Here is a 15,602-nt window from a genome sequence, read left to right as displayed (position 1 = left end):
ATTCAACCAAAAATACTATAAGTTGCAATTCTTATCATGTTAGCATATGAAAAAAATACATTTTATAGCTTGAATTTTGAGAAAAAAATAATCGAATAAAATGATAGAGAGAGTAAAATGAAAAAAAACGAATTGATTAATGTAATTTAAATAACTATTTATGTTTATCCTAAAACTAAAACAATTAATTTTTTATGAGGTTAAGTGCACGCATCTTAGTTTAACTTTTTAAGTACGTAATTATTTGACTTCAAATTTAAATTAGTATCGATATATTTATCTCTATTTGATTTTTGGCAAATGAGTATTATGAACTATAAAAAAGGTAAGGAAAATAAATATTAATTTTAAGAAATCGTGAAATGCTAATTTTAATATAGTACTATTTTTTTTCTTTGATTTTGTTATTGTATTATTTGAAATTTATGTAATGAAATATATTAAAATTAAAAAATAACAATATCAAGTACTTCATATTAAAGAGAGGGGTAAATAGAAGGCGGGGTGGAGGAGTGAGAAGAGAAAGGGAGAGGTTGAAAAGACATGAGACCACAAAATGTACTTTATTTTCTATTAAAAAAATCTCTCATACAATTATTACACGACATATCTCATCCACCATAAAAATTTTCCATTTATTGAATTGGGATCATTGAAGAAAAGTACACTCTATCGAGTATCAGAAATTGCTATGCTCTCATAATTAAATTTAAAAACTTTTAGTTAGAAGATTGAGAAATTCAACAACATTTATTACGTACCTAATATAGGTAGACATATTATACAGAACGTGAAATAAGCAAATAAACGTCTAAAAGTATGAGATTTATTTGTTTTTAATATTTAAAATCCTAGTTTTGTCAATGTTTTAAGACATTAAATAGTTTGTTGTGGATATGTATATTGTGTAATTGGACACCCCACCCCTCAAGAGTGTGTATCTTTGTATAAAGTCAACTCTCTACACGTAATTATTTAAACCTTTCCATTTTCAAGTATTTTACTCTATAATATAAATGAGAATGTGAGGAGCTTGGGTCAAGCTAGCTGCTTAGTCATTTCCCAAGCTCCTCACATAGTAATTATTTTGTGGAATGTTTGTATTCCAATCATTTTCACTATTTGTATAATGAGTAGTTTTATTTCAATTTATTTGTCTTACTTTCATATTTGATTGTTATATACTTTAATTACGAAAAAAATTACTTTTTAAATTACAATAATACTAAAATTACAATATTTTGTCTCCTTTAACTTCCTCTAATTACTATAAAAATAGTAATAAAATCAATTTAAAATATTAAAAATTTGGTTAGCTCTTGAAACTTCACATATATTGCATAATTAAAATTGAGTGAGTAACATATATTGTTTAAAAATTACATAAATAGTACTAAAACATGATAGAAATAGTACTAAAAATATTAAAAATTCGATAAACTCGCAAAATTTTATACATTGCATAGTTGAGATAAGTATTGGAGAGGGATCTAGTATATAGTACTAATAAATTCCATCATTTCATTGTACAATAATATGCCAATAAGTTATTAGCTAAAGATGTAAGAAACCGGCTTAACATATTGGTTAATATATAATTAATAGAAATCAGACAAATTCTAGAAGATTAATTATGTTGTAATCACTGATTAAATACAAGTAATTTATAAGTCAAGATGCTGACAATGACCACAAATATTGTCAATCAAATGACAATATGTAGGCCCAAGGGCTACAATCATTTTGTTGAAATTACATCTTATACTCCCTTTGTTAAAAAAAATCACCTTATTATATAAGTAGAAATAATTTAATTTTAAAATTTAAAATCAAACGATGAAGATAATTATTTTTTTCCCTACTATTTAAATTATTTATAACCAATATTGACACTCTTCCTCTGCTAGCTTCTTCTTCTAAACAAAAATAAATTGTTGATTCCAACCAAAGCTTTTTTCTTGCTTTCAAATAGTAGTTTGTAACAAACTTTATATCCAAATAATTTTTAACTTTAATCTCGTAAGTATGAAATTAATTTTTGAAGTGGCTAAATTTATAAAACTCAACTATATATATGGCTTAAATAGTCAAGGAAAACGTAACTTGGGCTGAAAATCCAAAAATAAACAACAAACTCTTGCCAGCTGACATAGGTAATGTAACAGAAAACATAACTAGTAGAGAAAAGAAGAATCAACTATGTACAAAATCACCTCTTTTTTGTTTTGTTTTTCATTCTGGTATTCGAAATTCACATTCAAGTCGGACTAATTCAAATTCACACCACCTACACCTTCTTTAACATATTCAGAATTCAAAATCAAGACGGAGAAACAGCTTCATCTGGTACTACTTACATGTGATTTCCTGACATAAGAAAATCCAAAAAAAAAAAGATGCTAAACAAGCAAAGTTCATACTATTCTTTTTGACAGATTCATATCTCTAAACAACAAACTGATTGAACATGTCCAGAGTATTCATTTGGAGTATCCAATTTTCTCCATGTCTTCTCTTTACTCTCACTATTCACATCAAGTTCATAACTACTGTGAATTTCATCTAATATTGAATTTCCCACTGCTAACAACCTCCCCTGCCACGCTGTCAGATACGCCCCGTTGGATACTCCACCTGGCAGTTTCGCCACGTGTTTCCACGTGGCGTCAAACTTTACGACCACGGAACCGTCTCGGCACATGTATAGTCTCCCGTCGTCGCCTTCTATGCAGGTCTGGGGACACGTGTCGGCACCCAGGAAGTCCTCCTCCAGGTGCCACTGCCGGGATGTGGCGGAGTTGAACACCTCAGCGCTGCGCTGGAATTGACCTTGTGCATGCGTAGGATAGCCTCCGATGACGTGGAATTCACCGCGGTGAAATGCGCACTTGCACTCGTCACGCTCAAAGGCCATTTCCGGCAGCGTAATCCACTCATCTTCCGCCACGTCGTACAACAGAGCCGATCTCAGCGCATTCTTCTCGTCGTTATGTCCGCCGGCGACCAGCACAAATCTCTCCGAATCCGACGCACATCCAAAAAAAAGCCTCTGTCCTCCCGGCATATCCGCCCCACGACGCCACGAACCGGATACGAAATTGTAGATGAAAACAGAGTCCATAACCCTCCAATTAACCGGGTCACACCCGCCTATCACCATTACATCCGACCCGACTCCTACAACCCGGCAAAACATGGGCAATCCATCAATTAACTCCGGTATCGGCGGCAAATCGTACCAACATCCCCTTTCCGGATCATAAAGGGTGAGTCTATAGAACTGAGTAGATGAAAGGCTGGTAATGCCATAAGGTTTTCGAATGGTAGTAACCATGGCTTGGGCTAATACGAAAACGGGTCGGGTAAGACCCGATTCTTTCCGACGTTGTCGAAACAGGGGATGCTTGATCTCGGTTTTCCAGTTGGTGCATACAGAAGCAGCTTTAGAGAATTGATGGAGAGGAAGACGAATTAGACATTCAAAAGCAATATCATTAGGAAGACCCGGAAGAAGATCCATGAAGAAAAGATAGAAGAAATTAACAAATTGGGATTGAGTGTGAGTGTGTATATATAGAGAGATAAAGAAGAAGATAGGAGAACACAAATATTATTCCTCTTTCTAATCGCATGCATAAATATTCATTCACGATTCAGAATCGTGACAAACTATAGGTTTTCGGTGCTATTGTGGGACCACCAATATACCCGGACTATTTTATGGAGATAAAGAGGTGATTTCCGAATAACTTTTTGCTCAAATGCAACAAATCACACATGAAGTGTAACAAATTCAAGTAGGAAGAAGAAGGAGACATTGAAAAAAAATACTTCATTCCTTTCTTTTTATATGTCACATTAATTTTAGACTTAACTTACATTGAGAAATTAAGTAAGGTTACAATTCTATCATTATTTAATGTTTTTTTAAAGTCAATTTTTTAATAAATGATAAATATAGTAAATTTCAAAAATTGAAATGCATTTAAATGACTAGTTAAATTTTTTAGTTTGTTTTTGGAACAAAAATTTTTCAATATGAGTTGATCCAAAATTTGTAGAAATTAATTTTTTTCCACCTCAATTTTCTATATATTTTGTGTAAAAATGATTTTTTATAAATTCTTAAAGCAAACATGACAACATCAGTTTCATTACTTCAAATTGATCTAAATTTTCCTACTGAATCTGATGTTATTTATAATAAAATTAAGTAAAAAAATTCTTATCTTAATATAATTGCATATATGACTGCAAAGAGACAGAGAAGAATTTTACGACAAAGAAAAACATGACAACATCAGATTTTACAGAGTAGTAGTGCAATGGTGAGAGTACCTAATTAATGTATAAAGTAATTATAATAAATATTAATTACTTATTAGTTTTTTAAAATTGATCAAATATTTATTTTTCAAGACTAATTAACTATCAAAGGTATAATAGAAAAAATATGATAATGCATGCATTGATTTTATAAAATAATAAGTATTATAAATCAATTATTATTTATAATAAGAATGACATATAAAAAGAAACGGAGGAAGTAACCGAGTGGAACCATAAACAATAAAAATTAAAAGAAGGTTTTGGAGTTGGGGGATGGGGGATAGGGGATAGGGGATAGGGGGATTATTGGTTACGCCACAAGAAGGGCCAAAAAAACAGGAAACAATGTCGTCCCAGTATCCAAGATAGAGATATTAACGAGGTCGGTTTATTTTTATCGGATTTATTGAGGAAAATGCATATAATTAAAGCAGATAATAGATTTTATATGATTAATTTAATTTTGTAATAGATAAATAAAAACACGTATTTAAAATAAAGTTGAAACAAAATTTAGCTCGAATGTCAATAAAATATAATGACAAATTTTTTATAAATAATCATGCATCAAATCTTACTTCAAGTATATTCATTTCACTTAAACACTTAATTATGATAAATTATATATAATAAGTAAAATTACAATATTGTGTATAAATATAAGATGTGACATTGCTTATTATTACAGTGATCTATTAATTTGTTCACTTCTTTAAATTAATACTAATATTGCTTGCAAAAAATTCAGCATATCCCACTAAATATATCAGATCTAGGGCAACATGTTAACACTCCACCTAATAAATATGATAACTGAAGTAAAATAAATAACATGTGATTTTAAAATCGAAGTATATGATAGTAAAAGACAAATACAAAAACCATAAATTAAGTTTATCTAGAGTTTTCTTTGTTAATGTTTTAATACTTGGATATCTTCATATAGCTAATTATATATATGCAGTGATGGCTCTATTTTGTTGATACGAACTTAAATAATTGCAGAGCATATAAAGAAACAAATGAGAAGGAAATAATTAAATTCACAAAATGTCTATTTGTGTATACACGTAAAAGAAAAAACAAAAAAAAAAAGAGTAAATATTTTTAAAAAAAAAAACAGAAAAATATGTATGTGCGTCATGTATAGTAACCCATGGGCCATAACTCATATTTTATATTATCCTTCAAATAATCAAATTGCCTTTTTTTCTTTCTTTCTATTTAATGTTTTTTCCTTCAAGGACGCTAATTAAAGAATGTTTCATGTAAGAATATATAGTACAAATAAATATTGTACAATAATTCTACTTGCAAATTTAATAAGCTAAACATATTTTATATTAATAGTACATTGATTGGTTTAATAATTACTAGACGATTTCTTCTTAAACATAAATTGTACGCTGAAGTATTTTAGGGTGTGGCATAATGGTACTAGCGGAGATAAAAAACATTGAGTGATTCTTGAGCTACCTGATACATGTTGCTGGTGGGAAGTATTCTTGAAATTACTTAAAGTGCACGATCATAAAAAAAAAATTGGATATTGAACATCATTATATTGAATTGATCTTTTTTTATATATAGTCTTCCTCCAGGTTAAGAAGCAACGAAGAAAAGGACAGCAACTTTCCTCACGAAATATGTAAAGAGACGTTCAAAATTCTTTAAATGATTAGAAATTTCATTTCATTAATTCTAGACTTTTTCTTTTTCTTTTTCATAACATTCCTTTTTATGAAAACCAAAGGTTTACGACTAAATATAAAAGGCAACATTCTTTATAAACGAAAGTTCAGCCCTCAGATGAGAGTTTAGATAGCCAACCAACTGAGCTACTAAGATTTCTCCTTAGCAATGGTTCATATTCAAATTCAAAGAAAAAAAAATGAGAACCAGTTAGTTTAATTATTAATACTAATACTCCATCTTGAGTAGAGTAAACTAATTTTCATGTAATATTTTTATAGTTTTTTGACTCTGGATTTTAGCTCTAATGCTTACCCCCTTGGTGATTGCAACTCCTCGATTTTATTTTATTTTGGAAAAATCATTGTGCTGACAAATCTAGATGAGCTTATAATTTTTTTTTTTTAAAAAAAAGAAGAGCAAGCCTTCTTTAGACTAAACATAACATTATATATTATTTCTTAAATTTATTATATTTGATAACAATCTTGAATTTGGAGATGTTTGGCACACCCCAAAATGGACAAGGGACGATAAAGACATCAAAGCATTTCTCTTATATTTCATTCTTTAGTGGCCAAAAACAAGGAACAAAAAGACATTCGGATACTTTTTAACTAATAAGTTTACAGTGGGAATATATTCTAAAATTTGTCATGACGAAACTTAGTTGACATACTAGATAAACTTAGTAAAAACTTTTATAATTTGTTGCTGACAGCCCTATTCTGGCCATTGGAGTAATAGAGGGAGTCTGGAGCCAAAAGGGCCACTTTTCCATAGCAAATATGCACAAAGGGACACACATCGATTTGGCCGTTTTGGTCTATCTTCGGATCCCTTTGTGCATTTTTGCTTGGAAAAGTGGCCATTTGGCTCCAGAGTCTAATGGGTGATTCATATTTATAATGAGCCTTCTATTTCCTAAATAGACGACATTAACAACTAACAAATATGATAAAGTAACATAGAAACAAAACAGAGCCCTTTGCTATTACAGGTTGGCCTCGTAGTTTCCTCAATTAACATTAACAAGTCAACAAAAGTGTCTGAAGCACTGTGGAGTCATTTGCTCTTGGGATAATCAATAGATGGACCAACAGCGCTCAACAAATTAAAGATGATAAATCAAGGTTCACAATGTTATAAATCTACCTCGGGTACATTACATACAATGGCTACATTTGTATTTAAAACTGAAGCATGGGACAAGATCCAGAAAGCTAGCCCCATCCACCAATGCTGTTAGAAAATCAATAGCGAGCTGCTAAATCAACTAGGTCTTTGTAGTCATCAGGGATGTAAGACTTCACCTTAAATGATCCCTTTCCTGGAGAGATGTATTTCAAGCCAACAAGCTTCAAACCTGCAACAGAACACACAGATACACTAAATCTGTTGTTTTCTCCACAGATTAAACAATGAAACAACCAGTCAAAAAGATAAGTTCATTGTGTTTAGCATATGCTTTGATTTATTGAATTGCAAGTCACAATAGAAGTAATATCCAAAAGCTGCTACTCAATGTTGGCTGCAATTAGCTTCTGCACTGAAACAATCACTTTTGAATTACTTCAATTTTTGTTGACCATTTATGGAATTCAGCAAGTTGGCTGATATATGAACTACGTCTGATATATTATCTCAATGATAATTCTCAAGCAAGAAAATATGATGGGTTAAATTACCTAAGTCCTATGGCTCAAGTTTCTACTTTCTATAAGAGAGTGCTCAACTAGAATAAACTTGCCAAAGTAACTAAAGACATCCCTTATATGAAAAATCCAAAACTGAAATGATTAGTGTTCAAAAATTACTTCAAATTTGTGCGGACAATTTATGGAATTCAGCATGTTGGCTGATATAGGAAATAAGTCTACTACATTATCTCGGTGATGATTTTCAAGCACGGAAATATTAAGGATCAAATTACCTAATTTCCTGTAATTCAAGTTCTAAAGAGTATTCTGAGCTAGTAAGTCACCAACTAGGAGAGCCTTAACTAAGTTAATCTCCTGCTGGAAGAGACTTGACCAAGTACGAAACAAATCCCTGAAAACTAGATTCTGATACTCTAACTTGCACTCTCTTAGCAGACATGCAAGTAATCTAGTTACCATGTTTCTCTAATAGCTAAGCCGTCCCTAATATTTTCTTTCCCCGTCTTTAAGAGTTCTATGCAAAATGTGCATATGTTACCAACAACCTCTCCAATATTAGGTCGTATAGTTTGATAAACATCCCATCTAAAGGACAAGAAAATCTCCGTGAGTAGTTACCTTCCCAAGACTATAAGTATAATGTCTAGCATGTTGTGACCTAGTTTCACACATCTCTCTCTCTCACACGCACATGCCAAAAAAAGAAAAACTAGATTTGAGGATCAAAACAAATTATTACCGTATCACCGAAGTCTAACAAATGAATCCAAACTGAAGAACGGAAACCCAGCAAAGCAACAACACAAGAATTTACAAGACAATACTCACCCTCATCAACCCGTCCATATAATAATCTTTCGCCTTTCCAATATTCCAAAGGCCTTGTCTTCATTCGTTTGCTTCGTCTAACCCCACTTTCAAATGATGTACCAGCATCTGTCAAATTCATGAAATTCTTTATCAGAAACACAAATGAAAGACTTCAAATAAAGACATCCCCATAGGCACAAGAGTAAAAACCTGCTAGACTTGGCCTAGAAGAAAGATGTTTTCTTTCACGCCTTCCAACAGCAAGTTTCTTTGCTTTCTGTTGCTTATCTTTTGCCTAATGCATCAAAAATATTGCATATCAATCAGTATAACCAATACAGGTAAAGAAATCCAACTGCAAAGAGCACAAGCATTCACATGTAAACCCAAAATTAGGAGACATCATGGGCTAAAACTTCTAATGTGTTCAATTAATATCATTCAATATCCACTGTCACGTCAGAAATATCGTCTCTTATACAGATTGGTTGTCAAATTTTACACCAATAATATCAGAGGGTCATTTCAGTAGACAGCTTTAAAATGTCCTAACCCTAGACAGAAATCAAAACATTTGGCAACTTAGATCAGTGACATCATAGCACTTTTTTCAAGAGAATAAAATAATCATGGTTATCAAACGCAGTTCATGCTAGTGTTAAATTTGGGAATTGCAATATGTTTTTGCACAAACCCTATCCTAGTGTTTAGTCATCTACGGATTTGTTTACATACAAGCAATCAGCTTTACTGTCTCCTAATTTACAGTTACAATTGGAGAATCAAACGATTTTTACTGACTTTGATATCGTAGACTCTTTAACAATAATTGTTTTGGATCCAAAAAACTCTGACCAATGGCAAATGGTTTGAAACTCTACGGATATTGGATAGTGTCCCCGCTTCTCCACTCAAATACCAGGCTTTTGTATGTGGCAAGTATTTTGACCCCTTATACCCTGCCATCATTAATTGCTTTTGGGAGAAAGAGTGTGTGTGTGTGTGTGTGTATCCAAGGATTAACTTGCCAGAGAAAAATGGACCTAGCATAGAACTTTGCACTTTGAGTTTGCTATATAAATAAAAAATAAAAAAGGAGCATTCAAGAAAGGAGGCAACCTGGGTGTGATGCTGAGGGCTCATCTCAGGAAATTTATATCTCACGTCTCTAGAAGGAACTTCAACTGCAACTGAGTTCAATTGATCTGTATAAAGACACCAAGGTTCTCAAGTTCTTTCCAAACTTTAGACAGTTATTACTAGTTAAGATATGCAAAGTAGAGTGGCTAAAATAACTAGCTATCTGTTCAAGAAAAACATCATAAATTCAGAATGCACAGGCAACTAAATTGCAGTGAAAGTCTTTGGTGGTGAAAAGTGAAAACTGCCCACGTCTATTTCCTTGACGATGTAACTATGACAACTTTATAATGTAAAGAGTGACAGAAGCTCAAAGAACCATTGCAAAAGAGAAGGTGATCAATGTGAGAATGATTTCAGCAACTGTAGGTTATATTTGGAGGTAGCAGATTACTTTATACATAAAAGACAGTAAAGGAAGTAACCAAATATAAACTGGGTTAAGTGGAAGCGCTTTCTGACTCTGAAGAGCAGGATTGAGTTTGTTACTAGGCAATAGGTATCAATATGTGGCATACGATCTTATGCTATCAGTACATGGGTTACTTTAATGATTAATCATCCCTAATGCTTTGCTACTGACACTATTGACACCTTAATGCTTCTAACCACAATAGAACATCAAAATACAGCAATAACTTGCATGTACCAGTATCAAACTTACGTCATGTTAATTTATATCTAGTACCTAACAGGATGCTCGAAAGATAGAAGTGAAGTTCAAACATATTAGATAAATCTTGTTACTTTTGGAGTACTTTAAACATCCTGATAAATAGTGATGAGTGCATTTTTGCTGAGAACCATATCTTTTGTAAGGTTCTCTATATGGTATACAATGATGGAGCGTTATCCCCATCTTTTATATTAAATCATCACCTTTTTAAAAAAAAAAAAAAAGTGAAGATCAAAAGTCATGATTCTTGACAACTACAAGTTCAAAATTCTACACATCTACTCTTTTTATAAAGATGCATCACATGCATCCTCCCATTAAAAAACCAGAGATAATAAGGAAAAGGAAAGAAAAGTTATGATAGAACATTCCAAGCAACCAAAGGTATTGGTCTGCTGCAGTACAATTTTTGGCAAACATGGGCAGTTACTTCTTCCTATACTAAATTCCAACACTTCACACCTTAATCTATAACCTGTAGCAGACCTAAGAAATGTCCAGTTTCCCAATATCATGAATCACCCAGTTAAGAGTTGAAAATTCAAGTGGGTCAAAAAACGAATAGTTGACTGCAGATGATTCCAGGTAAAACTCAAATGATGTGTTAAACATAAACAAGACACGGATTATTTTGAATACGTACAAAAATTTATCTATACAAAAGAATCTAGCAAGAAATAGACAATGCTCAAATGTCGCATCTTCATAAATGATGACTTGACATGAAAAAATCATCCAAAATAGAATCTCACCACTATTTAAGTCTTTGACAGAATCCTCAAAGTAATGATCTTGTTCTGCAGAAGGCGCTGTTTCTGGTAGCATATTGTCAACCTGCTAATGACATATGAATGAAAAAATGTCAGAGTTGGAATTATAACTCCTGGAATAATGTATCAAATGTAGCATATAATAGTAAAAAGTGGATAGACTTGCCAGCTGATCAATTTCAGTTGATCCAAAATCCTCAACAACTGTTTCAATGGTATAATTGGCTGTATCGACAGCTTTTCCTTGGGCTTGAAGAGAAGGTAGTGTTTCAGCAAGAACTTCGCTATCCTGCAGCTTTTGACAGTTAATGTAGGATTTGGTCTCAAGACCTTGTAGATCCTTCAAAACATTGTTTATAACTGAATCATCTTTCACTTTGTCAATCCCATCAGACTCATGGCGGGAATCCACATTTCTCATATTTAAGTTGACGTTAGTATTGACATCAATATCATCATAACCATTATGTTGCTCCATTCCAGATCGAGATCCATTTGGCCCAGTTTTTACACTATCTCTGCCTGGATTCTTTTCCATCAGTTGCTCATGCACTAAGTCTGAACCTCTTAAAGGGACCATAATATTCGTATTTTCACAACCATGAGATTCAGTAGGTCCAACATTATTATTTACACATTGTGATTTCTTCTTCACAGACCAATCTGGAAGCTTTGATTGCAGATCAATGTTGAGAGGCGAAAAAGGATCTCTCAGTGGATTTGACTGCATAAGTTTCTTTTTCAAAAAAGACAATGAACCAAATGGACTTTTTGGTGGAGTGGGTGATGCTAATTTACTGGCAGGACTTTCCTCATGCTGTTTGTGAGAGGAAGGTGTTCCCTCGGTTGCACTTTTAACCAACTCCCGTACCTCCAATGAAAACTTCCTAGGCTTCTGAATCCTCTCTCCAAAAGCTTTACCATCAAGCTTTCCAGTCACAGGGAACTCAGGAATACATAAAGTGCCTAGTTCAATGGGCTTGATCTGCAACCGCTCTTGCAATGTGGATACTGCCATGTCCCGATCTAGATCTTCACCACTACCGGACAGTAATTCATCCAGAATCTTGTTTATTCTGCTTTCTGTTTTCTTTATTGACCCTGTTGAATTGAAAAGCAATCATCACTTCTGAAATACAATCTGCTCATAGAGAAGTTAAAAATATAATCTAGAAATCAGAAGGTATCTATTTTGATTAGTTAAACCCACTAACCTGTGAGTTCTGCTTCTTGTAGTTCAACATTGAGGCCATGAAGCTCTTCTGGCAACTGAGAACCATGTTCCACCAGAATATCATCCTCCAATGTCTCTTGAGATGATATAAATGCATCATCATTCTCAGGCTGGGTGGATGAGAAACGGTGCTTATACTTCACCGATTTGCTGAGACAGAAAAGAGAACTCTAAGAAGGTGCAACAACGAGTTGAGAGGATGATAAAGGTAAGACAGGCATTTCCATGTGAAAAAACAAAGAGTAACTAAGTGTACCCCAAGATGCCTGGTCGACGACGCCGTGCATTGGCGGGTGGATTATTCACATCTGGATCATGGATACTGCTACCTTTCTGTCTTTCTATTTCCTTCTCAGCATCTGTAAATTCACCATATGTAAAACACTAAAACTGTTATTTTTCTAAGTATAATATATACTGTTTTTAATTGCCGATGGATCAACTTTGCAAGCAGATAGTTAAGAGATAACAACAGAAACAAAATCACCTTCTAGCTTTTCAGCAACTGTGAAAAATTCCACTGGATCTGACAGTTGATCAATATCTAAACGAGGAGCTACGCTGACAGTAGGTTGACTGCAAAACACATAGCAAGGTAAGCTAACGCCATAGTTTCAATAGGATCTAATTTAGAGAATAAAAGAAAGACTGTCTATAATTTACCTTGTACTAGGCTTGAGAGAAAATCGAGCCCTTTTACGCCCCAGTCCTGGTCTTCTCTCCTGGAGCTTCTCCTTTCCCTTCATTGCAAGATCCCCATCAATGCCTTTAGATAGTATAAAACTCGTAAACTTGGTATTCAGAAGCTCCGCACCATTATCCACAATTTCCCTTGCCTCCTCCAAGAGCCCAGGACCCTTGGCTTCCTTTTAATATCATAATGAAGGAGAACAACATTATCGTCATTAACATCATCCAAAATAAAATAACTAGCCAAATGAAAACTGACAAACTACAATATTTATGTAAGTTAGACTCCATTTTAATTGTACTAATTGTAAGTTGGAGTTCAGTGCAGGAATCGAAGAACAGCGAAAACTCCATAGTAACAACATTAACACTGTTTCTCCTCTAAATTAACATGTAAGGTCTATAAAAGAGCTAGAAATCTTAAGAAGTGAAGAAAAACAAACGGAAAAGTTACCATGGACTTCATGAAATTGTGAATTGACTCTAGGTCTTTGGGGTTAACTGATACAGAGGCGTCGGTGGAAACCCTAACTGTTGTTGGGAGTAGAGAAAGTCCGGCAAGGCTATGGAGAGGATCCACCGGATCGGAGATAAGAGCTTCGTTCACCATCTTCCAATAAGGGGTTGGAAGTTTCAGGAACTTGAAAGGGCACACCAACTGTGTGAAGCGGATGTTTTCCTTATTTTTTCTTTATTTAATTTTGAAAAATGGGACTGAGCGGGAGAGAGGGACGAGAACGACTGACGATGGACGAAACGAAGGGTACCCTACGCAAATTATTTTTCTTCTTTATTTGCACATATGCCCCCAACAAAATGGTTAACATCCACTGGTCAATCCTCCGTTCTAATTTTATCTTTATACCGGTTGATACTGGTTGTATTCATCACCATCATGAGGAATGCCAATGGGGCGGGGCAAATATGGGGCGGGATGGATTTAAGGTTATGAAGAGTGAGACTAGTTTAAGATTGTGTGGGACGGATTAAAATGGATTTTAAAAAAAATTAATGTGGGAAGGGAGAAAATTAAATGGTTTGTGAATTAATTTTATCCAATAAAAAAATGTCACATAATAAATAATAATTATTTTTAAAAAAAAAAAATGGCCATTAGAATTGAGGATAGAAATGAATAAAAAAGGTGGATTGAAGGGTATTTTTAGCTCAATAGGTAAATGAGGGGTATATATAAACTTTTTCTAATAATCCAAGAATATTTGTGGCCATTTTCCGTATAATAAATACAACGTTTGAAAAATGTAATTGAAAAATAACTATAATTAATGATAATGGTAAATTAAGAACTAAATGTAAAATTGTCTACTATTGATTTATAAAGTAAACAAGTATTGTTGAACATTCCAAACTACTATAATAGACAACTATTGTTGTACGAAGCAAATATCATGAATCATGTCACGAGAACTTATCCTCCCTCCGTCCAACAATAATTGTCCACTATACTAAAAATAGATGTCCAACCATACTTGTCCACTTTATGAAGTTCATAGATAATTTTACACTTAGTTCTTAATTTACCCTTATCATTATTATAGTCATATCCCTATTACATTTTTCAAGACATTGTATTTATTATATTCAAATGGTAATATAATAAAATTACCTTTAATTTATATTTTTTAAAAAAATATGTCAAATCAATAGTAAACAACTATTGTCGGACCAAAATTTTAGAGGATCAAAGACGATGAATGATTGGTACAATATGTAACATTAATTTTTTATTATTGTGATGAAAACTATGCAGAATAGAGTGAGAAGAATTAATTATTTAGCCATGTGGCAAGCTATTGTGCTAGTTGGAATAGTTAAAAGTTTACCACTCCGTTTCAAATTAATTAAATTATTGAGGGGTTTCATATCCTTTAAGAAAAGAAAATTCAAACATAAATTCGACATAACTTTCCATTTTTATCCTTATTAATTATTGACAAATTTATGATTAAAATAACTAAACATTAATTAATAACTAATTTCAATACTAACTAATGAAGGGTGAAATTGGAAAAACATTCTAAAAGTAATCTTGAAAATTGGACAATTAAGTTAATTTTTAAAATGAAAAATGACTCAATAATTTAATTAATTTGACATTGAGGGAGTATAATTTAAGAGTGTCATTTACTCCCTCTGTCCCTAATTACTTGTCTACTTTTCCTTTTATAGTTGTCCCTAATTACTTATCCATTTTGACAAATCAAGAAAGGACAAATTTTTTTACCTATTATATCCTCAATTAAATGACTAATTACTTTGAAAAATGCAAAACTTTTCATCCTCTTCATAATTAATAGGGGTAAAATGGTAAACTCACTATATCATTAATTAATTTCTTAATAGGTATGTCGATTCAAAAGTTGACAAGTAATTAGGAACGGAGAGAGTATTAGATTGTCATTTATTGCAACTCATTTTAACCAAACTTCTAGCATCGGACAATTCTTAAACTTTTCCTAAAAAGTACTAAAGGAAATTATTTTGTTGTGATCGTTGGTTTGTTCACATAATAATCCTAATTTATTCTGGTATTAGTATTCTTATTGTTGAAATTATCTCATGCAGGGGGGGGGGGGGGG

General features: G+C 32.8%; 2 protein-coding genes across 2 annotated transcripts; both read right to left on the bottom strand.

Annotated features, from left to right (window-relative positions):
- Positions 1–2,332: 2,332 nt before the first annotated feature.
- LOC125859651 (F-box/kelch-repeat protein At1g80440-like) lies at positions 2,333–3,591 on the bottom strand. Its single transcript, XM_049539440.1, has one exon. It carries the CDS (start codon positions 3,518–3,520, stop codon positions 2,438–2,440), a length of 1,083 nt encoding a protein of 360 aa, XP_049395397.1. The 5' UTR covers positions 3,521–3,591; the 3' UTR covers positions 2,333–2,437.
- Positions 3,592–6,966: 3,375 nt separating this feature from the next.
- Positions 6,967–13,748, bottom strand: LOC125860298 (centromere protein C). The gene is made up of 11 exons (XM_049540224.1): positions 13,457–13,748; positions 12,976–13,178; positions 12,800–12,888; positions 12,569–12,671; positions 12,293–12,462; positions 11,245–12,179; positions 11,061–11,142; positions 9,612–9,697; positions 8,703–8,787; positions 8,511–8,618; positions 6,967–7,387 (listed from the first exon to the last, which is right to left on the bottom strand). Exons 1-11 carry the CDS (start codon positions 13,610–13,612, stop codon positions 7,275–7,277), a joined length of 2,130 nt encoding a protein of 709 aa, XP_049396181.1. The 5' UTR covers positions 13,613–13,748; the 3' UTR covers positions 6,967–7,274.
- Between the last annotated feature and the right edge of the window lie 1,854 nt (positions 13,749–15,602).

This window comes from Solanum stenotomum, chromosome 3 (assembly GCF_019186545.1).
Source record: "Solanum stenotomum isolate F172 chromosome 3, ASM1918654v1, whole genome shotgun sequence".
NCBI lineage: Eukaryota > Viridiplantae > Streptophyta > Magnoliopsida > Solanales > Solanaceae > Solanum > Solanum stenotomum.
This window is presented reverse-complemented; position numbering and strand designations above follow the sequence as displayed.

What these genes read in the sequence shown, in the direction of transcription:
- LOC125859651 (XM_049539440.1), bottom strand. Translation starts at nt 3,520, where the DNA reads ATGGATCTTCTTCCGGGTCTTCCTAATGATATTGCTTTTGAATGTCTA.
- LOC125860298 (XM_049540224.1), bottom strand. Translation starts at nt 13,612, where the DNA reads ATGGTGAACGAAGCTCTTATCTCCGATCCGGTGGATCCTCTCCATAGC. An exon ending in TCTCTCAAGCCTAGTACAAG is followed by an intron (nt 12,889 to 12,975) that starts GTAAATTATAGA and finishes TGTGTTTTGCAG; the next exon opens with TCAACCTACTGTCAGCGTAG. An exon ending in GCCCTCAGCATCACACCCAG is followed by an intron (nt 8,788 to 9,611) that starts GTTGCCTCCTTT and finishes TTGATGCATTAG; the next exon opens with GCAAAAGATAAGCAACAGAA.